The 25480-nt window shown below is 48.5% G+C and overlaps 1 protein-coding gene across 1 annotated transcript; it reads left to right on the top strand.

The window, feature by feature from the left end:
• The first annotated feature begins 269 nt into the window (after positions 1-269).
• LOC144119666 (uncharacterized) lies at positions 270-23946 on the top strand. The gene is made up of 15 exons (XM_077652231.1): positions 270-327; positions 838-962; positions 1687-1836; positions 6097-6588; positions 7220-7873; positions 8660-9095; positions 9348-9393; positions 9877-9996; positions 10448-10564; positions 12015-12095; positions 12165-12245; positions 13209-13386; positions 16107-16274; positions 18602-18736; positions 23361-23946. The coding sequence occupies exons 1-15, from the start codon at positions 270-272 to the stop codon at positions 23520-23522; spliced, it is 3003 nt and encodes a 1000-aa protein (XP_077508357.1). The 3' UTR covers positions 23523-23946.
• Positions 23947-25480: the final 1534 nt, after the last annotated feature.

The following is a 25480-nucleotide window of genomic DNA, read 5'->3' as shown; positions in this document are numbered from 1 at the left end:
TTTTTGGCCGTTCCCGCAGTGTGGGTGTAGTACCATCTTTTGTAAGGCCAACAACAACAACAGTGGTCTATGACCCGTGGGCACATGTCACGCGATGACAGCCGCGCGCGCAGGCAAAGAAGAAGGAAAAAAAGCAGCCACGCGCCCTCGTCTCGAGGTCTTCGCAAGAGTCCAGCTGCGCATGAACAGCCTTTTCTCTGAGGTCCGTTTCTGCTCCTGACTCCCCACCTTGAACGCGTCTTGGTGGCCACTGGAGACTCGAGGCAGCCATGACCTCGGGCTACGCGCCACCGACGAATCCGCTATGCAGCGACCGGTGCGCCGCAGGTAGGCAGTGAGGTGCTGGCCCGTTTAAGATAACTCGAGGTGACTTTGTCGTGGATGCCATGGTGGAAACGAGGAGCCCAGCTAGAGCCTGCGCGTTTGGCTGATTCGTTCATCACCGCCTGCTCCGGCGTGCATTGCAAAAGCAATAGGCGTAGCTACATCGTCACTCCTCCCTCGAAGCCATGTACAGGCTACAGTCCCGTGAGATAACGTGATTCCTTGACGCGGCCGCAGACGCGCATTGAGTTTGCAGTTTTGTTGCAGCTGTGTATTGTCGAACTACTAAAGCGACTAGTCCCAAGAACATTAGTAAAGGGGCGCGACTCTTGCAACAAGACTACAAGAAGCCATGGGTTAAACGTCTGCATGGGGATGTTTTTTTTTCAATGTATGGCGTGAGTCTTTAACCTTGTGTACGAGTTCTAGATCGTGTCTTCTGTGGCTGTCCTTTCCGATAGCCTGTGGGAGCAGTGATTTCTGTCGAGCTTTTCCACTGACGTGCTCGTGCAGGCGACATGAGCAAAAAGAGCTTTGTGACGCAAGACGCCGAGCTGCAGCGCAAGGAGCGAAGCTTCCACGAGTGCCTCGAGTACCTCATGCCCATCTACTTGCTGCCTCTGCTCGTCGGCGACAAGGTTAGTATGTGCGCCTGAGCTCCACTCTCTATACAGTTATAGAACGCTAACAGCCGGTTGAACGGATGCACTGCACACTGGACAACATCGGGGGGAACCTCGGAAACCGGTGGGGGAAGTCTATATGTAAAGCTCTGCAAGGAATTTATACCTTTAGGATGGAACATTGGAACATCGCTGCATTTATTTTGTCCCGATTCGGGTGAATTCGTGAAAGTGCAACCACGAGACAAATCTTTGAACTACATATGTCTTGAACTTCACTTGGACAAACCTCATATGAGCCCTCATTTTTACAGCCGATCCAAAACCCGACCCGCCTGGTCGCACGGTCCTTGCGCCAAAGCAGCACTGTAAGATATCCTGGATGTATTGCATATACATACAACACATGGCCTGACGACAAATTCTGTCTGACAATTTAGCTTTAAGTTATCGTTATCACGCATATATCTCTCAATGTAGAAAAGCGCGGCGTCCGTTTCACTGCCCACAGAGAAGATACCGCTCCCAGCTTATCCGAATCGTAATATTTAGTTACACACGCCGGCAGCCTTTTACAAGAGATAAAATAACTCTCCATGAAGACCACACACTTGAGCTTCCATGTGTCTAGCGTATGTCTAGAGATGTTTATGTACGGCGGTAACGTAAGTCTAATGTGGGAATACTGTGTTCCATGGTATAACGTCGGCACACCTGATGAGCATCTTACCGCGTACAGGCAGGCGCCTGCATCTACTGCGTCCTCCTGACAGTGGCGGGCCTCGCGGGACGTTTGCTGCCGGCGACGGTCGCTGCCATGCTGCCCATCGTCATCCTGCCCCTGGGCGACGTCTACGGCGCCGACAAGGTGGCTGCGGAATACTTGGGCGTCAGTATGCGCTTTGCTTGCATTGTATAAGCTGTACGAAGCGCCCTTCCAAAGCGTCATTCTCTACCCCCCACTTTTTCTTGGCGCTCCAGTGTCTCCGTGTAAGAAGCGCTAATTACGTCGTCTCTAAAATGGTCTATGAGGGTTTAATGTACCAAAGCGACTCAGGCTATGAGGGACGCCGTAGTGGAGGGCTCCGGAAATTTCAACCCCTTGGGGTTCTTAACGTGTACTGACATCACTCAGTACACGGACCTGTGCGATGTTAGTGCAAAGAGCCCCGGTTAGTCGAAATTTCCGAGCCCTTAAGTGAAAGCGCTGAGCGCGAGCGCTTTCCATATCTAATAACCAGCCAGAAAGACGCGAGTCATTCGGGAATCGGATTGAAGAATCAAGGTGCGGACTTAGTAATTACTAAGAAAAAAAGTTAATACTGCGCGAATGAGACACGACAGGAGAACGGGAACAAGCACGACAACACATGCGCAGTGTTTGTTCCTGTTCTCCTGTCGTGTTTCATTCGCGCAGTACTAACCGTTTTTCTGCAATGAACTAACTAGCCCGCAAGAACGCCGTTCTACTTATTACTAAGCTACAGGAATAAGTCAGGGTAAGGTCATGATGTGAGCTCCGCATGATCTCGCCGCGGCTGTGAAATTCTGCGCAGATCATCAGAGTTGCGCATGCTACATCACGTTTTTCTACTGCATTTCCTTACGCTTTTCTTCAGGTTTTTCTCACTTGTGAGCAACCAACTATTATAAGAAAGGTTACACAGTGCATCAAGACCACGACACAGTAAAGAGACACAATGTATACCTTTCGTGCCGTGTCCCTCTATTGCGTATTGGTTGCGTATTTTTTCTTCCCGCACTGTGTAGCACTGTTTCGCTACCAACAAGCCCAAACATGCTGTCTTATCAAATTGCTGTCGTCTGCCCAGAAAGTCGGCTAATCTACGCTGTAAGTGCATCCTGGCACGCAAAGAGGAATATGCTACGGACCTAGCTGTTCACTCATTTTCAAAAGGCACGAAGCTACGTCGCTTGAAATAAATTCTGTTGTCGGAAGTGTAATCGGCATTTGTAGCCATTTGTAACAAATGAGAGCGTCATCCCTTTGCCGCATATCAAAAGCGCGTTGTCCTTCTTGAGCTCTGGAAAAAAGAAGCGTTGTCCGTAAGAAACAAGACAGGCTTAGTTCATCAGACGACTTTGTATGGTGACCTCGTATCAATCGTTCAATAACTTCGGCGCTCGGCCGCTGTTCAAAACTCACAATGTATACAGTCAAACCCCGTTACAACGAACTTCAGGGGACCGCGGGAAAACGTTCGTTATTCTGAAAGGTCGTTATAGTGAAAGCCCAAAAATTAGCCATAACAATAGCATTACAGTAACGCAAACGTCCTACCTTTGAAACGGTACCTCCTTGAACTCGTTTCTCACACAATGCACACGTGATCGTCGGACAAGGCACATTTATTTGAAATAGTCCGTGATCGTCTTCTGACGGGTGCAGCAGAGACTCTGCAGAACGAACGATTCCAGACCGTCCGCATTCTTATGCACGCCTTCGGTCGCTGTGCCGCTTTTGGCTATAAATATGCGGAGTTTTCGCAAGCAGTCCAACGCATCTGTGGCCGACACGGACTCGTCGCGGTCTTCGGGTGCTGCCGTAACGTCATCGTCCATGTCGTCGCTGCATTCCTCATCTTGAGTCGCCGTGCCCTGGACGCTCTGCAGTATGTCACCAGTGGTAAGCTCCGCTGAGGTCCACGTCGCCTCGTCACACTGGACATAGTCGTCAAATGTGACTGAAGGATCGACGGCTAGCTGCTCGGCCACCTCGCTCCAAAGCTCGCTCGAACTGTCCTCCGCTGCCGGTTCATCGGTTTGTGGTTGGCCATCTGTGATCGTCAGGCCGGCCTTCTTCCAGCAGTTTTGGATGGTGGTGGACGTGACGCTCCACCATGCGCCTGTCAGCATTTCCGCAGCCTGTAGGACGTTGATGGCTGTCGAGCGCTGCAGGCGCAGGTTGATGAGCAGCTGCTGAACAAGGCGCTTCCGGAAGTGCGACTTCACGCTCCTTATTATTCCTTGGTCCAGTGGCTGAAGTACTGACGTGCAGTTCGGCGGCAGATACTCGAGACGCACATTCGTGAGCCGTATGTTGACAATGTGCGCCGAGCAATTGTCGACAATCATCAAAATGTGCCTCCCCTCCTTCCTCATCTTCTCGTTTACCGTCAGCAGCCACTCGGAAAAGAGCTCGCGGGTCATCCAGGCACGCTGATTTGCCCTATAATGGCACGGCAGCGACACTACATTTTTCATGCAGCGCGGCTTCGAAAACCTCCCGATCACCAGAGGCTTCAACTTTTCAGTGACATCTGCATTGCAGCAATACAGCACGGTGACGCGAAGCTTCGACTTTTTGCCGCCTCTGCACTGTTCTCCTTTAAAATGCATTGTCTTGTCCAGGAGCAGCTGATAAAAGCAGGCAGTCTCGTCTGCATTAAAAACATTAGCTGCTGCGTAAGACTTGACCATTTCGTGGAAGCTTTCCTCCCTCCACGTGGCTGCTGCTGCTTCATCTGCTGCCTTCTCCTCGCCAGACACAGACTGCCAGGTTACGCCGTTTCGTTGGCGAAAACGGTGGAGCCAGCCAGATGACGCTTCGAAGCCGGTAACCTCAAAAATTGCAGCGAACTGCCGTGCCTTCTCCTGCAGCATTGGGCCTGACACGGGCACATTCTGTGCTCTCACGTCTTTAAACCAAGTCAGCACTGCTGGGTCAATATTCTGGAAATCGCCAAGCCGCAGTCGCTTCCTTGATGGGGTAAGCTGAGATTCTTGCTGCTGCCTAAAGATTTTCTCTTTATCTTTGAGAATCGTGGCGATCGTCGACCGCGCCACTCCACGTTCTTTAGCCACGACGGATTGCTTCTTCCCGTCTTCTATCTCGCGAAGAATGCCTACTTTCTCACTCAAAGAAAACTGCTTTGGCTTCTTCCGCGTGGTTGGAGTTGTTGAGCTCATGGCAACGCGATCGCCGGCACGCACTTCGAACACAATAAAAACCAGAAGAAAAACAAGATGGACAGGCCTGACACGGGTGACAGCACGCGAACTGAAAAAACAAGCAAGAAAAACGTGATGCGTACCGCAACGGAGAAGGAAAAAAAAAAGTCTCCGCCCGCATGTTTCTCCTCCCGCGCCATCTCAGGTTTTTGCGGGAAGCAAGTTGCAAGGCGCCTGCTCTTCGCGCTGCGTCGTGTGCTAGCTTGGAGCTCCGGCTGCCGTGACGGATACACTGAAATCTAAGAATCCTCGCATTTTGGGATAAGAGTTCGTAGTACTGAGGTGTTGTTAAGATGACATGGAAATTAAATAACGATCGTTATTCTGAAATGTTCGTTATTCTGAAGTTCGTAGTAGTGAAATATTTTTACATTGGAAACTATAAGCAGTCGGCGTGGGATTTCTTAAAAGTTCGTTAATCTGAAATGTTCGTTAATGTGGTGTTCGTTGTAACGGGATTTGACTGTAATCCCGACCATGGTGGCCGCATTTCGGTGGACGCGAGACTTAAAATCTCTGGGGTGGTCTGCGATGTAAGGGCGTGCTAAAGAACAATCGGCGATTGAAACTAGTCCACAGCTCTACACTGCGGCATTCTTCTATGCCCACTTGCAGCCTCTGGACGTTGCCATACAATAATGGAGTAGGTGCTCACTATTGCATTCACCGAAGCGCAGCCATACGGCTAAAAAGGGAAGCTTTGACAGGAATTTCGAAGTTAAATAAAAAGAAACTCGTCCTGGTGTGGGGGTTCGACCAGCGACCATACCATACCATACCATACCATACCATACCATACCATACCATACCATACCATACCATACCATATACAAAAGAATCCAACAGGCATCGAAACCAAGGAGCATAGTGGAATGTTTCTTTTGTTTATTTTGGGTGTTGATTTGTGATTAATAGTGTAATTCTTTTCGCACGTCGCGAGTTCGAATCCCACCGATGGTATGTGGTTGTTTTTTCTTCTGCTTTCGAATCATTTATCTTTAAGCGAGAAAATAATTACACAATTATTATCCCATTGATTACAGCACAAAATTTTAATAAATCCCCTATGATCCTTGACGTCTGTTGGCTCCCTTCATGTATGTCATAACGAGCCCTTCATTTTCCTTCCCCTCGTCAGCTCAGTGCCGTACCACGCCCTGTTCCTCGATGTGCGCAGACGGAAGTGCTGGTCCCTTCCCTGCTGTTCGCCATTGCCATCGTGGGCGACGAGACGACCGTGTTCTTCCGTCTCTGCCTGTTCGCACTGGAGCGCTACGCCTTGCGGATGCAGCCGCTGTTCCTGTACATGCAGAGCCTGGTGTTGGCGCTCAGCCTGATTCTGCCCAGCACAATCATCATGATCTTCGGCACCGTCTTCATCGACCGCTTCGTCAGCACCGTCCACGACGAGGTTCCCGGCATCAACCAGCGGATGCAGTCCTTCAGCTCGACGCAGAACTACTGTTACGAGAGCAGGCGTCCGCGCAGCGGTGGCCGCAAGGGCAGCAGCTACATTACGTTCGGGAGGAGGGCCCGCAGCGTCTCTCTTGCCAGCGAGACCACCATGGCCAGCGAGGTGTCCGCAGGCAGTTCAGTCGTCAAGCATTATAGAATGTTTGCTTCTTCTCCACTCGTCCCAAAATTCGGTGCTCCGGGAACAGATGACACAGTGAGTGCAGTAATATGCGTCAAGAGCAGCGTTTCAGAATTGATTTAGAGGGTATTATAGGATTTTAAGTGATCCATGCGCCAATACAATAATTCATTGCTCCTTAGTGTGCAGTTGATTAAGCGGAGAAGGAAATGATGATGACAGGGATTTGTTATGGCGCAAGGGCATCTGGCGGCCAAAGAGCTCCATGGCACAAGGTATTTTTCCTTTTCTCAAGGTGAGGTCAAACACCCATTTCCCAAGCATTTAACCCTAAAGAAGCCGAGCACCAGGCCAGGGGAAAGCTTGTACCCATTGTATCACCGGTGGGTGTCCTGCGGCACTGGGGATCGAACCCCGCACCTCCCGCATGCGAGGCGGATGCTCAACCCAGAGGCCACCGCGGCGGTGCGGAGAAGGAAATATCCGAAAGGCAGTGGTTGTGCGGGGGCTTCTATCATGCGCTGCGGGGGAAGAATTGCGTTTTTAACGTGGACTCAAAAGCAAAGGCATGTTCTATGACTAACATCAGTGTTTTTACAGAGGCTATGGTGAACCTTTGTAAGGTTGGTGCTGAGCATTTCAAAGCACAGCGGACCGTTTAGCCCAGATTTCTCAATAAAGCTGATGGATGATCCGATTCCCGCAGGTGAAGAGGCCCCGAAAGACTTCCTTCGGCACGGTTGAGAGGTCTACGCTTGATGAAGACCGCCCGTACTACCTGCCCGTTCGTCGCATCCGTTCGTTCAGCGTGGAGCCGAGTCAGCCGTCGTCCATTCTGAAGCGCAGCCCGGTTCTTCCAACGACGACGCCCCCGTGTCCAGCGCCCTCTAGTTCGCGTCTCCCGCCGTCAAGGGCCATGGCCGGGATTGAAAGGCGGAGGAGGAGCACTTTCCCGATGGGCGGTTTCTTCGCGGAACCTGAGCAAGGGTTGCCGGGGAATGGGGAAGGACAGGAAACACCAGGTGACGTGCCGGTGTCGGCACCGCAGGCGGCATCATCGGCAGGAGTGCCCGCGGGTCCAACGTCGCCATGCAGTTTAGAAACGAACCCGGAAGTGATTGAGAGCTGCGCGCTGGATGCGTCGCCACCTGCCGAGTTCTGGACACCCTTGACTTCGCCGCCGCCGAGCCCAGGAACAGCCGCAAGCAGCCCGTCGCCATCGGCCAAAAGTTCCAACAGCGGACGGCGAAGCGGCTCGCCTTCTCCAAGGATGTCCAGATTGAAGAGCGCCGCCAAACGGCGCCGTGGTCAACAGCGCAATTCGCAGGCGCACTTAGCGCCTGCACAGCAGGCACTTGAGGTTAGTTACTGAAGCAGTTTGAATGGTGTCGCTACGGGACAGAGATAGAATCAGGGGCGTGTGCGCAGTGTACCGAGGATTGTCCAACGGCTCTATTTTCATGATAGTCTTCATCGATTGTTTACGGCGTAGATTTCTTGTGCAATAGAGTAAATTGCTGGGATAGTTGGTTTACAATGCGCAGATGGTGGATCCCCTTACAAAAACTTATTTATACAGTTTATAGACTGTCCATAGACTTCTATCTATAAAGTCTATAGACTCTCTATAGACAAGCCTTAAAGAAGTCTATAGGCAACACAAATCCTATAGACAGTCTATAGACAATCTATAGATTTATGGCCATGCACATTTAGTAGACTTTCGTTTATAGACAGTCTATAGACTATGAATAGAGAAAAAGAAAAATCTATAGGAAGGCAACAGAGTCTATACGAGGTCTGTAGACTGTCTATAGACTATTCTTGTAGGGTGAACCAGCAGTGTTGTGTGTGTGCCTCCTTGTTCTTGTCCTGCGTCTGTGTCGATGGTTCCCCCATCTGTACAGTTTTTTGCGCGTCTGCTATCCTTTATAGAAAGCACCTGTGTCATGACGAGATCTTTCTAGTCCGTGGGTGCCAAGACGTTATATCTCCCGTTTCGTGTGCTGGCCGTATGAGGATGACAGAAGAGTTGATGGCGCGGCGTGGCGTAGCGCTTTCGAACAGGCATCTGAAGGCTGTTTATAATTATTCACGCTATTCATTGTCGAAACTGAATGAATAAATTGTCTCGTGTCTCCTTCAGTCCCGCAACAAGCGTCAAGCAGCCACTGAACCGCCGCACGTTGAGCAGTCTAGTCGTCGCTCCAGCTCGGCCACTGTGCGTGAATCAACGCGCATGTCCAGGTGCAACACGAAGACATTGCCCGATACAAAGCCTGAGATTCGGCTGGTGCCTACTATTGCTCCCAAACCTGTGCTCAAACTTGGCTCAAGGGCGGAGTCAAGATCCGAACCTGTGCAAGAGCAGGAACCAGAAGCGAGGCAGGAGGTCCGTGGTGTTCTCAAGAAGCGCAAGACGTCTCTTCAGCCCAGCTTGGGAAGCCGCAGCGGGAGCGTGCCCAACTGGAACCTGCAGTCGCATACGCCGCTGGTGAATGCGACGGAGCCTCAGAGCGCCGTACCAACACTGAGCCGCCTGAACGATAGCAAGACACCTCTGGAAAAAGCTTCAAGTTTCTGTAAGCAGACTTTGCCCTCAAGGATCTTGCTTGAGTCTATACCTTATCCGCTCGTGACTTAACGTATCTGGCGCGTAACAACGGCTTGATTTCTTCCTCTTCTTGCTTCGTCTATGCGTCCTCTATTCTCGAAGCGTTTCCAGTATTTCAGGCTCTGCCGCTTTGCGGATTGGGACATAAGGATCGGACGCTTTTTGCAGCAATATTTCCGCGTTGCCCTCTGTTGACCGTTACTAAATTTTCACGTTCCAGATTTAAGCGGACAAGAACCACAGACGTCGTCCCTGCGTGTGCGAGCGTAAGTCGTTCAGTTTTTTTTTTATGCGAAAAGCTTGACTGCGCTAGGTAAAGCAGTCGTCGCACAGGCCGGAGAATGACCTTGAGCGACCTTCAGCCCAACCACGTTAGCCGTGTATGACGATATGTGGTACAGTTATGATGTCGAACCCTTGACCCCTGACATTTACCCATGACCTTTAGTTGACCTTTGACATTGGGTGACCTTTGGATTGACCTTTGACCTTAAGAGCATCCAAAGGGGTGATGTAAAGCCACGTGATGACATCCGATGGGGTGTCGTAAGACCACGTGGATACCACGTACGTCATAGCCACGTGGTCTTGTGGGTATACATATATAGAACGGCTGTCGCCAGCGTGTAGCAAGCGTGTAGACGTTTAGCAGGTGTGCTTGCTTTTCGCTGAATTCCAGAATTAGCCAAGTTAAGCCACTGTCATTTTTTTTTATTTTATCTCTTGTGAGAGGTATACAATATCTGCAGCCTCACCGTGGCGGCCCGTCCTGCGTTCATCGCCGGAGTCGCATACACTGCCATCTTTGGGAACCTGGTCAACCTGAACACTCTACCGGCGCGGAACACCTTGCTTGTCACCCTCGATTGGTATGAAGCGCCCTCTGGAACGCAGTTTGTGCTCATGGCTATGAGCATTGCCTAGAGGCATGAAGGGAAGTGAACGAGAGTTGGAGAAAAAACAACTAATTATGCATAAGCAGAATGTGTGGTGAGCTCGCTGCAGCTCATATTGGTCGGAAATATTGAGACGGATGTCACCGTCCTCTGCTTGGTTGCTGAGATCGTTAGCTTAGCGCTGTGTATTTAAAAAAAGAGGCTATAGCTCTCTCACCATTCATTAATCACCTTCAGCAGAGCCATATCTTTCAGTTAGCCCCTGAATAAAAACACGAAATGTAGAGCAAGGAGTATGCTCCGATGCCCCTAATGAGCTTGGCTGATAGAGCTGACTCGCTACACAGATAGGTCTCATGTAAAGCCTTGTTCGAAAGTCACAGTGAAGGAAAACCCGTCGCGCGTGCCTTCCTCACGTCGACAGCCACGGCGACGATTGCCCCGTGACCTGGAGCAGCTGGCTTGCCGTATCGCTGCCCGTTGCGTTGATCTGTTGCGCTACCTGCTGGACTTCCATCTACTTCGCCAGCCTCGTCAAATGGTAAGCGCCTGCTTTCAAGATGCGCTTGTGGTGCAGCCGCAACGAAGCTACCCTGCTGGAAACCTCAGAATTGTATTCGCCTCATTGAACCAACTGTCTTCTGCCAAGTTTACACAAAAGGGCACTGAAATCAGCTTTTGGCTTATGTACTACATTCTCAGCTCAGGCGCTGTATGGATGGTATGGATGGTATTATTAGAAACTCTCACTAACATACTTTTTTTATTTCCTTGATTTCTGGCAACTGTTACTTTCGGCTGTACATGAATGTATCTGTACCCTTTTTCCTTAACAAAATCCCCTAAGTGTACTTGTGTTGTATTGCTCTATTGTATTGTTTAACTGCTGTACTCATGTTGTATTTGATAGTGCGGGAATATCTTTGTGCAATTGTAACCGCGTAAGTGTTTTATGTAAAGAAAATGTGATTCTGCTGCTGCAGGCTGTACACATTTGGGGGCTAAGGCCTCGTCAGGCTTCCGAGCCTTTAGCCTAATGCCACCCGCAGGGATTAATTGTATTACTTCCTGCAAATAAACTTACTTACTTACTTACTTTACTTACTTGCTTTACTTACTTACTTTACTTACTTACTTTACTTACTTACTTACTTTACTTACTTACTTTACTTTACTTACTTACTTTACTTACTTTACTTACTTACTTTACTTACTTACTTACTTACTTTACTTTACTTTACTTACTTACTTACTTAGTTACTTACTTACTTACTTAAATACTTAGTTACTTACTTACTTAGTTACTTACTTACTTAGTTACTTAGTTACTTAGTTACTTAGTTACTTACTTACTTAGTTACTTACTTACTTACTTACTTACTTACTTACTTACTTACTTACTTTACTTACTTACTTTACTTACTTACTTACTTACTTTACTTTACTTTACTTACTTACTTACTTAGTTACTTACTTACTTACTTACTTAAATACTTAGTTACTTACTTACTTAGTTACTTACTTACTTACTTAGTTACTTAGTTACTTACTTACTTAGTTACTTACTTACTTAGTTACTTACTTACTTACTTACTTACTTACTTACTTACTTACTTACTTACTCACTTACTTACTTACTTACTTACTTATTGAACGCACGTTCGTATTGCCGCGGTGGTGCTGAAGCTCTAACACTATTGCAGTATCACATGTGCTTGTCATTGCTGCGCTGAACCGCGTACGAAAGCGTAACAGTTCTGCCGTATCACCACTAGAAAATTGCGCATGGTTTAAGGCCTGCATAACTGCCCATCCATGCAGCCTTTAGCCGAATGCATGCTCTCGCGAAAGTGATTTTGAATTTAAGTATTTGCGCGCTAGTGTACTTTGTTTTGTTTTAGACCGCTTTCATTCAAGCTAGTTCAAAAAGCGAAGCTTTACTAATCTGCCGATATTCACGAGAAACATCGCCGCCCTGTGTCCCGCCGCAGTGACGACGACATTGACGAGCAGACGCATGAGGACATGTCCAGGAGCGCCCGGGACCGCCATCGGCAAATGAGGAGACACACGTGAGTACACAGGTTGCTTACATGCGCCAAGGCTGAAAATGAGCGACACGCAATCTATTGCGATTCCAGCATGCGGGAGGCCTTGCTGTTCTACTGGCTGGTTGGGCTCCCGGTCGCCACCTGCGCGTACGGTGTCCGGCATCTTGACAGGTGGGCACTAGTTATGAGGAGGTGCTGGCTTCAGCAGAGATGCGAATGTATAGACGAGATGAGCGAAACAGCATGTGCACGAGGTGGGGTGGTTCCTGCAAAGCAGGTTTTACTGGCGAGGGCCAGTTTTACGGATTACAGTTCGAGACTTGTATTGTCGTTCGTTATCTGAAGCCGAATCGTAAGAGGAAAAGCGTCTTAGCACTCGGAAACTATAAGCAACACCACTGGAGCTCAGTTGCGCCTAGCACTGAGAGCAGATGGTAATGAAAAGGAAGGCATGTGCCGTGCAAAACTGAAAATTCCGGAACCTACAGGTACGGCGACATCTCTTCCCTTACTGCCCTGTTAATACGTACGCCGTGAAAAAGCCACTGCACTATTTCATAATAGCCACTCTACCCCCCCCCCCCCCCCCTGGATCCTATTCTCAGGCTTCAGTGCTCGATCTCTGTTGGCTCTGTCGAGATTACCGCTGCAAGGAGGAGGAGGTTACGAAGAGAGGAAAGGGGCGTGTATTCACTTAATAATCTTGTCCATCAGAGCACAAGAGACATAGTGTGCTAGACCTTGCGCAAGCACACACACTGGGAACATATTTTGATTAACAAGTAAGAATATGTTAGCTCCGTTGTTGCCCGCACATAGGTTTGCAAATTGGGCGAGGAATCCCCAGTGGTGCTCCGACACCGCAGTGCACCTTGTGCAGGGTGGACTACACATAGCGGGAACACTTCCTGGTTTTGCGGTTGTCGCACCGCCATCTTCTGGCGTCTCACATAGACAGCGGGACCGTACTGTTTGATAGGGCCCATGCATTGACAGTGCACCAACTGCACTATACGCTTACAGTGGACGCTGTGTATACGGCGCGGAGGCACAGCCTGAAATGTTCCCGCTAAATGTGGTTTACCCTGCACAATGTTCAGCGACGAAGGCTCAAGTTTCCAAACGTGCTTTCAGTCAAATGGAGGGCCCTCTGCTTGGCATCACCCTGCTCGTGTTGGGCGTCCTCCCTGGTTCATCGCTGCGCCGGTGCTGGTCCTACCGGGCGCTGTCCTGGCGCACACTGTGCTCGCGCATGCCTTGGAGCTTGATCCTGATGCTCGGCTCCGTCATGGCTCTCACCAGGACTGTCCAGGTACGACACGTCTTTGAGGGCGAAGATGCGCACACAAGCTAGACCTCCTTCAAGGCGAGCAGCGCCCTGCAGGGCCGAGATGTCTTTGAATCCGCTTCATGAGACCAAACGGCAGTGTGGACTGATTCTATACTCTCCCGCTGAGTCTTTGGCGTATCGTCGCCTTAACTTGTAGAACCTCGGCTCTGCCAGTGAGCCGAATGCGTATGTTATTCGTATAGACCGTTTACAAAGAGAAGTTTGCTCTCTCGGCGGCAGGCAGCGCCACTAGGACGGCCGCCACTTCTGGCCTTCGGAGCCGTCGTTGGCAGCATTGGCGCGCAGTGCGGAACGCTGCTGCGCTTCTTGTATATGAACGTCAAGCGGCTCAAACATCCTAGCTGTGATACGGATGTCATGCGTATTGACGAATTATTATCTAGAGCTGGTGTCACTATGGTCTAGTGTCGAAAAAATAGTCGCACTTGTTACATATGATAAACTTCGCGACACAACTGCCGCCGTCTTTCGAAGAGCTGTCTTGCGACTTCATGATGCTTTCAGGGAGAACAGAACGTTGATGTTAAACATCTCACACATGCAATGCGCCAGTTTATTTCAGAGCCAGCAGTAGCTGCGGGAATGCCAGATCGAGCGTACATGCCTGTAACCTTTCTCATTTTCGACAAACAATGATTTAATGCATTGAACACGTTACAGTATTATTTGCCAATGCAGCTTAATACGCATTTAATGGCCACATTTTATCTTCTCCCCTTTTTATATGTTTTATTTTACCTTTTCCGCACCGCTCTCTTTCCTCCTTTATCTCCAAATTCCCTTCCCCGCGCAGCGTATCATACCACAGATTTTGAAGTACTGGCTAAATTCTGTTTTTCCATTAAAGGGTTTCTTTCTATATATAATCGGTGCTGTTTTAGACCATTGCAATGAGTGCTTCCGGGGCGTCGACGCAGGGCTCACTAAACTGTCGTGCGCACTTGGCGCTAGCACGGTGGAAGCGGCAACGGAGCTTTTCAAAAGTCCTCAGAATAGGCGCTTCGACATGCAATTCTCTCGCTCAGTGCAAAGCTCTACAGAAGTATTCTAATGCACCGGAGAGAGTTGAAATTTATCAAGACATGTATATTTCCGCTTACTCCGGCTGGCTACATCTGCGGGTAATGAACTCCGGAGTAGTTTTCAGTTTTACGTAATTAACAACAGCGCGCAGTCGAACGTCGCCGAGCTTCTGAACGGGCCCTTGAAAAACATGCATATTCTTCTTTTGGGAGCCTGAATGTTAACGGAGGATAACGTAAATACCTGGGCGATCGGCCGGCGATCACGCGCACGTTCGGTTGTAAGTCGTGTGCACAGTGCTGAGCAGTGAACGTTCTTAGTAGCTGTGAACCCATATTCCTTCACTCAGAAAAAACATCGGGCTCTAAAACGCAAGCTTTCAGGCATTGTCCCGCTTTTAATCTGCAGTTGGACAGCAAGTTATGCGGTCCGCAAATTGCGTTACGCGGTGAATTGACTGAATAAATATGGACGCGCAGTTATAGCTAATCGCCGTTTGTTGACACATTCGAACCGATGCGAGCGGTCTGAAGGAGACGAGTAAATGAGCTGGTTGAACCGAACGTTTTGCAGTACCAATACGTTCTATGAGCAGTCACACCAAGTTTTCGTGCCGTCCGACAGCTCGTTATTTACAGCGAGAGCCGGAGAAGCATCTTGCAGCCGGGCAGCCGTCGGAGCGAGAAGGCCCGAAGGCCGGCGATGGAGAAATGGGCACGTGACCAAATATGGCGGCGCCCATGCTCCCGCGCTGTAAAGCGTCCATATAAGTACGTTTGTAGGCGGCCAGTGGTCGTTGGTAGACTACATTGGTTTGGCGTGCTCGGGATGCATTTGGGCAAAGGAGCCTAGCGAGCAGCTGACCTGCCCGGTAGCTGCAGGAATTTATCTCACTCACGCCTCGTCTATTTCTAGGGCCGCTAGCTTCCCCCTCCCTCTACTGCTAAGAGCTATAGAAAACTTATTTGGAAATTTTTGTGTAGTAAAGTGCAGGGGAAGGAAATATGGGCAGCTCTACGCATTCCGTGGAAGAGGGTTTGAGCTGTCCAGGACATTGAAGAAAAAGCGTTTAGAGTTTAGCTGCCGTTCTCTGCTGGGCTTGGCTACCTCCCCATCTAACCTACCATAACCTGATATACGTATACAACATGCGCAAGTGTATGTTATTGTCTAGAATGACCCGGAATAACACACAAGCATTACACGCTGCGAAGGTCAGCAGCGGCTTCATCATCAAACTGCTTGATTGTGCCGGCATTTTGAGTGATTGCGACCTGATGCAATGTTGTAGCGTAACTGAAAAAATTGCGCAGTCTCTCTGTAGACCCTGCAGGGTCTTAAAGTTTACGCTCATGTTTGAGTGCGGCCCACTGATAAGTGAATCTGTGTGAATTTATACCGCAAACCAGCAATGCTGGACATTTACAAGGTGCCCAAAAGCAGTTTGACAGATGTGGCATTGGTTGTTTTGTTTTAATGGTCTCTGTTTACGAGCTTTTGAACCGATCTTCTCTCGTGGGCACTGATAAACTTCTAGGACCTTATCGAACCTCCTGGAGCAAACCGTCTTGCTTACTGAATGCGCGAATGTCAACTGCGCCTTGCGATGTTAGCAACCTGGGTAATTACTGTCCCTCCCAACATGGTGTTCCCGGAAGGAGTACCGCCTGGTGGAGCTTGGTCTGGCGATGTTCGACGACCACTTCTGGACGCGCCGGTCTACCAAGTCCAGCCAGTTCATCCTGGTCAGCTTGGCCGCCCTCCTGTCCGAGGTGGTGGTCGGTGACTCGCTCGCCCAGCTCATGGCGCCCACCATGGTGCGAGTGGTGAGAACTCAGCCGCTTTATCTAGCCGATGTCGTGTTTCTAATAGCTTTATTGATTAGGGGATACCTCAAAGAGCCTTCGGGTTTGCTTTGCTCTAACACAGAATGTGTGAAAAAAATGACCGGACGTTTAACACAGTGGTAATGCGAATTTCGGCAACCGCCGGGGTGATGGCGAAATTCCGAAGCCATTTGAAGTGTTTAGTAACTAAGGTTACATGTGTTGGATGTCGATTCAACCTGTGCCACAACACTCGGCTGACTTCTAGTTGGTGCCTTGTGACGTCACGGGTGGCTAGGTTCAGACCAAGCAGTGACTGGCATTCTGGCCAATTAGCATGGCGCGTTGCCGTGGCGTCATGCGTGATGTCTCTTCACTCTGACCTATCAATATAACGCGTTGACAGTAGTCACTCCATCCTGGCTAATACGCTACGGATGCTGTGTTACGCCAACGACACCGGATAAGCGGGAAACCTGGGCTTAGCAGCTGTCGCTGTAGAACATTGTGGCTGTGTCTGCACACTCGACGCTATAGCCTACAGCCTACACACTGTTCGCTGCAGTCCCAGCCCTGTAGGCTTGTTCATTTTAGGAGTATTCACCTACGTCCCATAAAACGCCTTTTTGTGACACTAGCACCGCTGGGTGGGCTGGACCTGCAATGTATACAAGCGACCACGGTGCTGTAACTGGTTAGCAGAACGTAATGTCTCGGCGAGCTATTTGAGAATGATTTGTGCACTCTGTTGTCATTTGCAGCACTAGCCACATTGAGACATACGCAGAAAAGTGCCCATCGGCTTCATTTAGGTTTAGCGTGCATATGGTTCAGCAAATTTTCCTTGTTGCCATGCTGCCCTCTGCACCATATTGTTTGACGAAACAGCGCGAGGAACGATGATGTAGACAGAAGACAGACACAGTGCTGACTTACAACGTCAAACGTTATCAACCAAATATGATGATCAAACATGATTCATCAAACATAATCAAACATGGCTCATCAAACAAGATCAGTGCACTATCCCACACATCAACTCTTGTAAACCATAATATTGTGCTGAAATAGGGCTGATGACATCACTTCAACACTCCTATAAAAACGCAATGCCCGTATAGTGCGAGAATGATGAGAACTTAGTGGATAATGAGGAAAGGAAGGGCACAGTAACTGTCTACCTCAAAACAGGTACTCGAACCATGTTGTGAGGTAAGTGATGAAGATAGTGAAAAGGGAAAAGAGTCATGTTTCTTTGGAGCTCTTTGTTAAATTCCGACCACCTGTGGTTCTTTTACCTGAAATGACATCGCACATAACACGGGCGCCTTGTTCATTTCGCCTGCATCGAAATTATATAATTTCTGTTCAGCAGTGGACCATAGCTATTGTTCGCTTTGAGGCGCACTTCCTGAGCACCATTTTACGTAAACTAAAAAAAAAATGTTGCAGTTCACGGCACCCAAAGTGAGAAAATTGACGTTTAATCTTGTTGCGTAAATCACAAAATTCACCAAAAGCTGGCGTAAAGGTTGCCAGTTGGTTTATTTAAATCTCCTCTTATTTCCCCCTTATATAATCACGTTCTTCACAGTGTGTTTCAGGTCACCACCAACTGTAACATTGCAACCACGCCTTTTCTTATGACTGTTTAGAACTCCTACTCAGACACGCACATACTACTGGTTCAGCATAGTTAGGACGCTCCTTCATCGAGTTAAATCAAAGTCCTGACGTCCGCATTTCGATGCAGGCGAAGCACAAAAGGGACCCATGTGCTGTGCGATGTCACTGAGTGTCAGATAACCCCATGTGGTCGAAATTATTCCGGGGCACATCACTACGGCGCTTGTTCCCCTCTGCCTTCTTTGACTATAGCTTCCATCCCTTACTTCACTGCGTGGTTGTGAGCCTCCACCGCGAAGTAACACAGTTACTGAGTCTTTCGTTTCCTCAAAACCAATTTGTGTTAATCCGCCAAAGGCGGCCTCATTTCGATGGAAACTCATTAATCAACGCTACACTACATCTCCGTCCTGTCCCAGCTTCTATAATTTTTTCCATCGCCCCGCTTGTTGCTAGGAGAGCCGTGTTAACAGGCCGAACACCCGCGCTCCGAATTTCCCTCCCATCCCCCATCTGCCCTCACCCACTTTCGCTTGCAAAAGCGTAATGACAGCCGAGTGCGCTGGCAAGGTGGTCACGTGACCGGAGAGCGGGGCATTGCGGGGAGAGATCTACGTGTCCGCAACCACCCGAATATATCCCCCGTACAGCTATCGCTGTAAAAATATAGATCCCTACCAACTGGTGCGCTGAACACGCAGGCAGTGGTGACGGAGACCCCGGTGTCCTTCTACATGGTTCCGGTCAGCCTGGCAGCTTCCATCAATGTCGTGCTTCCGGTGTCTCTTCCTCTGCTCGTGATGCGAGAGTACCTGCAGGCCAAGTGTTCCCAGATGGTGAGGATACGCCAAGGGCGCTTCTCATCTTTTTGAAAAACCATCACCCGCTGTATACTTGCTGGACGCAGTTTCAGTTTAAAAGAAGGAAGAAAGGTTGCCTTTCCCTTATCGCGTAGCTGCTGATGATCAGATTCATAGCTTTAAAAAAGTATACTGTGCAGTGCTGCGGCAGAAGAACCGGTCTCTCTTCAATACGTCAAGATAAGACAACTGAGATACTGTTCATTATCTACGTAAGATATATGTACGCAATTGGGTACATCGAATTGGCAACTTTTTCTAAAAGATTTCTGCAGCTAGCAGTGATTTCTTTGGTGCACACATATACTTAACCCTCATATCGCAACTGGAATGATTTTTCATTTTCACAAGCGAAAGAAATATTTCTCAAAACAATAAGCCTTAATAGCTCGTCATTCGGTACCTTCATGTAGTCAGATTTTTGTCGCCGGCAACAATCTTTCTTTTTTTTCGTTTCTAGCTTCATGTCCGTCTACAAAAAAAATAGCGTTGTTCTGATGCTCCGAAAACTCTTTCTACTGCTTTCAACGTTACTGTTTCGATCTACTGTGACACTTCGTACAAAATATGAGCACGTTGGTTAAAATAACCGTTGGTGGTTAGCTTTGCGAACCTGATGAAATGATTGTGTTGCTATAGTTTCGTGGAAACATACTATCTTAAGTGAAATGGCGAGAGGTGCCTTAAAGGGCTTACTCGTACATTCCTCAGAAGATGGACAACGATACGTTTTAGCTAACCGCGTATGCAATGATATACAACCTTGGTCCGTAAAGTTCCGAGACTGAGTCCATTAAAAAATGCGTTTAACATTGAAATCATTTGTGCAGCACCCCTTAGAGATAGTCTCCCTTGCAGTCTATACAAAGCTTCAAACACTTTTTGAGGTCTCGGAAACAGTTGGAAAGCATTTCTTTTGGCAGAGCTGTCAGCTCCTTTGTCGTGGCGTCTTGAATGGCCTTCACGCTCCACATCCAGCTAACTTTTAGGGCTGTCTTCACACCAGGAAACAGGAAAAAATCGCATGGGGAGAGGTCATGTGAGTATGGAGGACGGGGCAGGACAGTAACGCTGTGCTTTGCGAGAAATTTCGTCTCGCTGAGAGCAGTGTGCGGTCTTGCATTATCGTGGAGAAGGCTCCATTGCTCAGATGCCCGTAAGTCAGGGCGGCGGCGTCGCAGTGCATCACGCATGTGTTGGAGCACGCGGATATAAAACCCCTGATTAACTGTCTGTCCTTGTGGACGAACTCGTGGTGTATGACACCTCTCTCATCGAAAAAAACTATCAGCATCTTCTTTGTTTTGGTCTTCTGTCGCCGCACATTTCTAGACGACGGAGAGCTTGTGGACCGCCATTTGGCGATCTGCCTCTTAGTTTGAGGATCGTGTTGAAAACACCATGTTTCGTCTTCAACACTGATGCTGTCGACGAATGAAGCATCCTTCTCTGCCTCGGAGAGAAAATCAGTGCTCACTGATGCCCGCGTGTCCTTCTGGTCTTGTGTGAGGGAGTGTGGCACAATTCTGGCATTCAGCTCGTTCCCCCAAATTCTCACGCAAAATTTGGTGGCATGTTGTCTTACTAATGTCTAGAGCACCCGATAACATGCGGAGTTTAATGGTGTGGTCTTGCTGTACGATTTCCCTGATCCGTTAAGTTGAAGGGCGCCCCTGCCCTGTGTCGTCTTCCACCGACGTTCTCCCCGAAACGAACATCTTGTGCCACTCGAAAAATCGCGCCCGCGATGTCTCGTTGCCGCAAGCGTCACGAAGGAGCTCACGAGTTTTAGGGGCTGTCTTGCCAAGCTTCACACCGAATTTTAGGTTTACACGCTGTTCGAGGTGGACGTCCATCTCTCCACATTCACTCGCAGTAGAATGCGCAGACGACTAGTGACAACGTATTTTTCTACATGTAGTGCCATCTAGCGGCTGCCACAACAATTAACATAAATAGCTCAGGTCAGCCCGAAAAGATGGCACTACACATACGCGCCAACATTTGTTTTTGGGGAATCATTTCTAGGGAAGAAAATAAATCAGTCTCTAAACTTTGCGGACAAAGGTTGTAGTTTCTCCATATAAGCACAGGCTGCTATTGACCTCCCTTCATTAAATTAACAATCTCGTCCACACGCCTGTAAATCGGGATGCGTAAACCTTTCCCTCGTTTTCATGCAATCCTGGAAAACTTCATTATTTCTATCACAGACCGATACTGTCACAGACCGATACGGTGGCGCTGCTGTCGCCGTCTGAGACAACTGGGGTAAACCTTGGAGGTGAAAAGAAGACAGTGTCTAGCGCTTAGCGAAGAAGGAATGCCTTCCTGCTTTTGTTGGTTGCGGCGAGGTCTTTCTGCTGGCCACACTATCGGTGCAGTCACTTGTCGACGCTGAAGTTCCGCCCGGCTGCCTGCTTTCCGTGTAATTCGGTGTATGCGACAATCCAAAGATCGGAAACTGTCACCTGTGGCAGACTGGCAAAACAAATGGCTCATAATGCAGCACAAATGAAAATTGCCCAACTGTGTGTCCGAAACTTTAAGACCCTCAGAGACAGTACTCAGCAGCACAGCGGTGTATGCTCAAAAATGATAATAACGATAGAAACAGGCAGCTGTTATCATCTGGCAGGTCCTCGGGGAACGCGAGCGGCTGTTTAACTGTACTTTAACTGCCCAGCACTTCGGGAAAACCTCCTGCGCACTCCGGTACGATCATCTCGCCGCTTATTTAATTCCTCTAGCATACAACGCTTGCGCGGCTCCACCAATGCATTCAACAAATCGTTTCTTTCTTGTGCGATTGGATTCTGGAGTAACCTACCCGAAAACATTGTTGTTGAGACTAATCCTTCCAACTTTAGGCAGCTATTCATCGAACATTTTCAAGAATAATAAAACTTTCCTATACCCGGTGTCAGCTACGGTGCACTGTAAAACGACCAAACACTTTGTTGGACACGTCCTATTACTGTAGTGTGTATTTCTGTGTGCTTCTTCTTCACATTTTCTGTGATTGACTATATTAATTTGTTTCTCTTTTACTTTGCCTAGTTTTCTCAATTTTGTTTGCCTTTTCATATGTATGACCGTCGGACACTATGTATCCCCCCCCCCCCCTTATGTAACGGCCCTACGGGACCCTTAAGGGGTAATAAATGATGATGATGATGATGAATGCAGCTGAATTCAGGCGATATACTAAATGTATTTTCTTTTCTAGATTATCGGCTCCCAAGTTGGCTGGAGCGGCCCATGCGTATGTGCGGCCCTTAGCAGCATACTTATACGGCACTTTTCTAATTTCGCAGAGCACCTATGAGGTCGTGCCTTCGTTACCAAAGCCGAGTACATCCCAAAACATAACGTGAAGCATGAGACGTCATTTCTAAAGCCGATTTTTAAAACAATACAGTATGCGCTTTCCGGAGTTACACTTAGGGGGGGAGTACCGGCTATAAGCACGGCCCGGAGGAATTGCTGCGTACAAAACATTGTAACCTATTTTTTTCTAATTTCACAGTGCATCCATGAAGGCTGCCGTTCTTTAACCACTGGCAAGTGCATTTAAGAAAAGGGTGAAAAAGTATGCAACTTAATTTCAAAGCAATTAAATGAAAAGCTGTTCTCAGACGTCATGATGAGCGAACAAAAGCGAGCCGCTCCCGGCAGCAGACTGCGGCGCAGACCGAACAATCAACCACCTCCGGCATCCACGAGCAGCCCCCGTATCTGTAAACACAGTGTTGATCTGTGCCGAAATCAGCTGAACTACAGACCTGCACAGACAGTGGGGTGCTATATGGAGCCACGTGCATAAACTTTCGTTAGATTGTAGAAGAACTGCAGATTGGGCTGTTGGTGTTGATGCACAGTGGTGCGCAAACACACACAGACCAAGTAAGAGACGAGACGTTGCGTGTATATATGACGTGCTTCTTCCTAATAAAAAATCAGCTGTAAGTTCAGCGCTGGTTTGTGTGTCTCGTCTCTTGGAATGTGTGTGTTTGCGCTGTTGAACCACCACTATGTTTCGTTAGATTCTTGGCCGTTGAGGGCGCTCGATTGACCTGTCTCGATTGACATGGCTAGGTGGCTTGAGCCACCGCCCGATGTAAAGGGTTCAGCCGTATCCATCCATCCATCCATCCTTCGTCTGATGCGATCATCATCATCATCTGATTGTTTTGCGCGTACAATTTTAGTGTATTTGCTTTAGCTTTCTCTGCGCTCTTGAAATCGGCAACGAAACAGTCAGAATGACTCTCTTCCACTCTTGGACAGAAAGAAAAAGCTTCTTCCCTGTTGCCCCTTTCCTTAAACCGGCACCGCCATGCCTATAGAATAAACGATTGAAAGATGATTATGTAGATAAATGACTAAAATGTTTTCTTTGAAATAAAATCATGACGGAGGAAATTATGAACAGCTTTACACCACTGGTAGTGTTTCTACCCTAGTTGCGAAAAGGGTGAACTACAGGACATGCGCGCTGGAACAGTGCTTTCTGTGCAGGTCTTGTGTTCAGTAGTTCGTCGTCTATACAAGCTTCACCCCCCCCCCCCCCCCCTACTCCATCTGTCCCCTCTTTCAGGTGATGTTTGGCGTTGCCCTGAAGTGCGCTGCGGTGGTGCTCATATTCCTCTCCATGAACACCCTCGGACTGGTCGCCTTCCAAGGAGAGCCGTTGCTCAGCGGCCAGGGGGACCTCGTCGCCAACGCCACGAGCCATGCCATCGAGATGCGGGTCCGATGAGACGCTGTGGTGTCCATCGTTTTACGCATTCTCCTTTCTATTCTTCTTCTATCCGCAGCAAAGTTTATCGACGTGCATAATTTTCTTTTTCTAAAGGTTCTCTCTATATAGCTCTTTAATTCTGCCCTGTCCTCGCTGTCTTTCACTTCAACAAGCTGCGTTATAGTGGACCCCGACCTCTACTTCAGTACAGAGCTGTCATCATCGTTTATGTATTGGTCAGTGCTGAATTGTATGGGTTTCAGTGTAGCGTGTAGCAGAACGGTCACGTATTATCTTGTGACCTTCCTGCTGTTTTCTATAGAATATATATATATTTTTTTCCATTGCGGTTCTTGTCGTGCGGTTAGACATTATACAGCATGCTGAGCTCGACAGGCGGTCGACCGTAGGCAAAATGAAAATTTGTTAAAAAAGACGCTTGCCTGTGTGTGATCGGAATGTTGAATGGCGTTTCACTCTATCCTTAGGCAGTTGTATTTTATCAGGCGCTAATGCATGCAAAGTGTTTTCGCTCGTTGAAGTTTGATGAGAATGCGCTTTTTCCCGCCGAGAGATGCATGGTGAATGTGTATGCAAGTGCATGGTAATACGATTATCGCTTTTCAAAGAACTGAAATTGGCGAAAATCTTTATAGGCAACACAGTGCGGTGAATGTTTTTTTTTTTTTCACGCGTATAATGCGACTGGATGTATACCGCCGAGTACAACGCGCGGCCCGTGAGTGACATGTGGTTTTGAAAATGGTGGTCTATAGTTTCGTGACTGTCAGGATGCCACTGCAAATGCTGGGCGGATGCAGCGTGATTAGGGTTCACATATATTGAATGCCATTTCCTGTGTGCACACGTGAATACTGGAACGGACAGTGTCTGGAAGACAATAGGTCTGATGAAGCGTGTTTTTTTGCTGTGCCGTTAACGCTCACTCGGAACCACCTCGTGTATATATAGCAAGCGTGGTGCAGTGTCTTCACAGTGCTGTGAACAAGAGTATTTGTGCCTCCTTCCGTCACAAGTGATCGCGGCTGAAATGATGACAAATGTGTGAAAAAGTCTCGTTGCCCGTGTGCTGCCCTGGTGCTGTTGATGTCCCAAGAAGAAAACAAGATTTTCTTCGGCACCATCTGTGTTGAGGTTGCTACACTGCCATTTACTGCTGGGACTCCTATATGGACTGCAAGTTGACCCTGCTGTCGCTCCTTTCTGACTCGACTCAGAATCGTTGTCTCATGCAGTCGTCTAGTAGTTCAGTCGGGTGAAAGCAACCGAGGCGTGCCAGAGACTGTTGTAGTCTGGAATCTACGTGGCTGCACGAAGTACCTTGCAAGCTTGAATCGCTGCCTGGCTGGGATTAAGGGCTCTCTGTACTGGATGTCAATTTGCACGCCTTGGATAACCGTGAAATTCATCACGTTGCCACACAAGGCCAGTTACATTTGCAGAAGGTAAAGAAAACAGTCGGAAGAACTACAGCAACATCAGTGTCAATTTTTTTTTAAAGAAAGGATCTTCGTTATACTACCAGTTTGCTCTCGCACGACATGTCGCACATCTATTCGCCAAGCGTGATCACGTGGTTCCAAAGGATCCACGCTTCGCAGAGAAGCCAACGCTGGAGCACCGCTTGGTGCACGACTGCTGCCAGAGGCCTGCGGTTCAGTTCACATTTTCGCCATTTCCTTGACTGCGTTTCTCGTCCAAGCGCGCTGTTTAATTTAACAGTGATTTTTCTGTCAAGGACTTCTCGGCCTCTAGTGGTTTCGGAGAATTTTGGGCGACACCCTTCCTACACCCCTACACCCCTAAAATTCCTACACCCCTGCTTGCACTTGTGAAAATGGAGTTAAGCAGTGACTCCACAGCCGTGAGCAGCATGGTGGACTTCGCTGCCGAGTTCAAATAAAATTACTATTGAAATTGAATGCATCTTCACTTTATTATTCATTATTCGAAAC

Source organism: Amblyomma americanum, chromosome 2, assembly GCF_052857255.1.
Source record: "Amblyomma americanum isolate KBUSLIRL-KWMA chromosome 2, ASM5285725v1, whole genome shotgun sequence".
Classification (NCBI taxonomy): Eukaryota; Metazoa; Arthropoda; class Arachnida; order Ixodida; family Ixodidae; genus Amblyomma; species Amblyomma americanum.
The sequence above is the reverse complement of the archived record's forward strand: the minus strand, read 5'-3'. Positions and strand labels throughout refer to the sequence as shown.

Bases quoted from the DNA above. Each gene is read 5' to 3' on its own strand.
- LOC144119666 (XM_077652231.1), top strand. From the start codon at position 270: ATGACCTCGGGCTACGCGCCACCGACGAATCCGCTATGCAGCGACCGG. The intron at 328-837 runs GTAGGCAGTGAG...GTGCTCGTGCAG, and splicing joins CAGCGACCGGTGCGCCGCAG to GCGACATGAGCAAAAAGAGC. The intron at 18,737-23,360 runs GTGAGGATACGC...CCCCTCTTTCAG, and splicing joins AGGCCAAGTGTTCCCAGATG to GTGATGTTTGGCGTTGCCCT.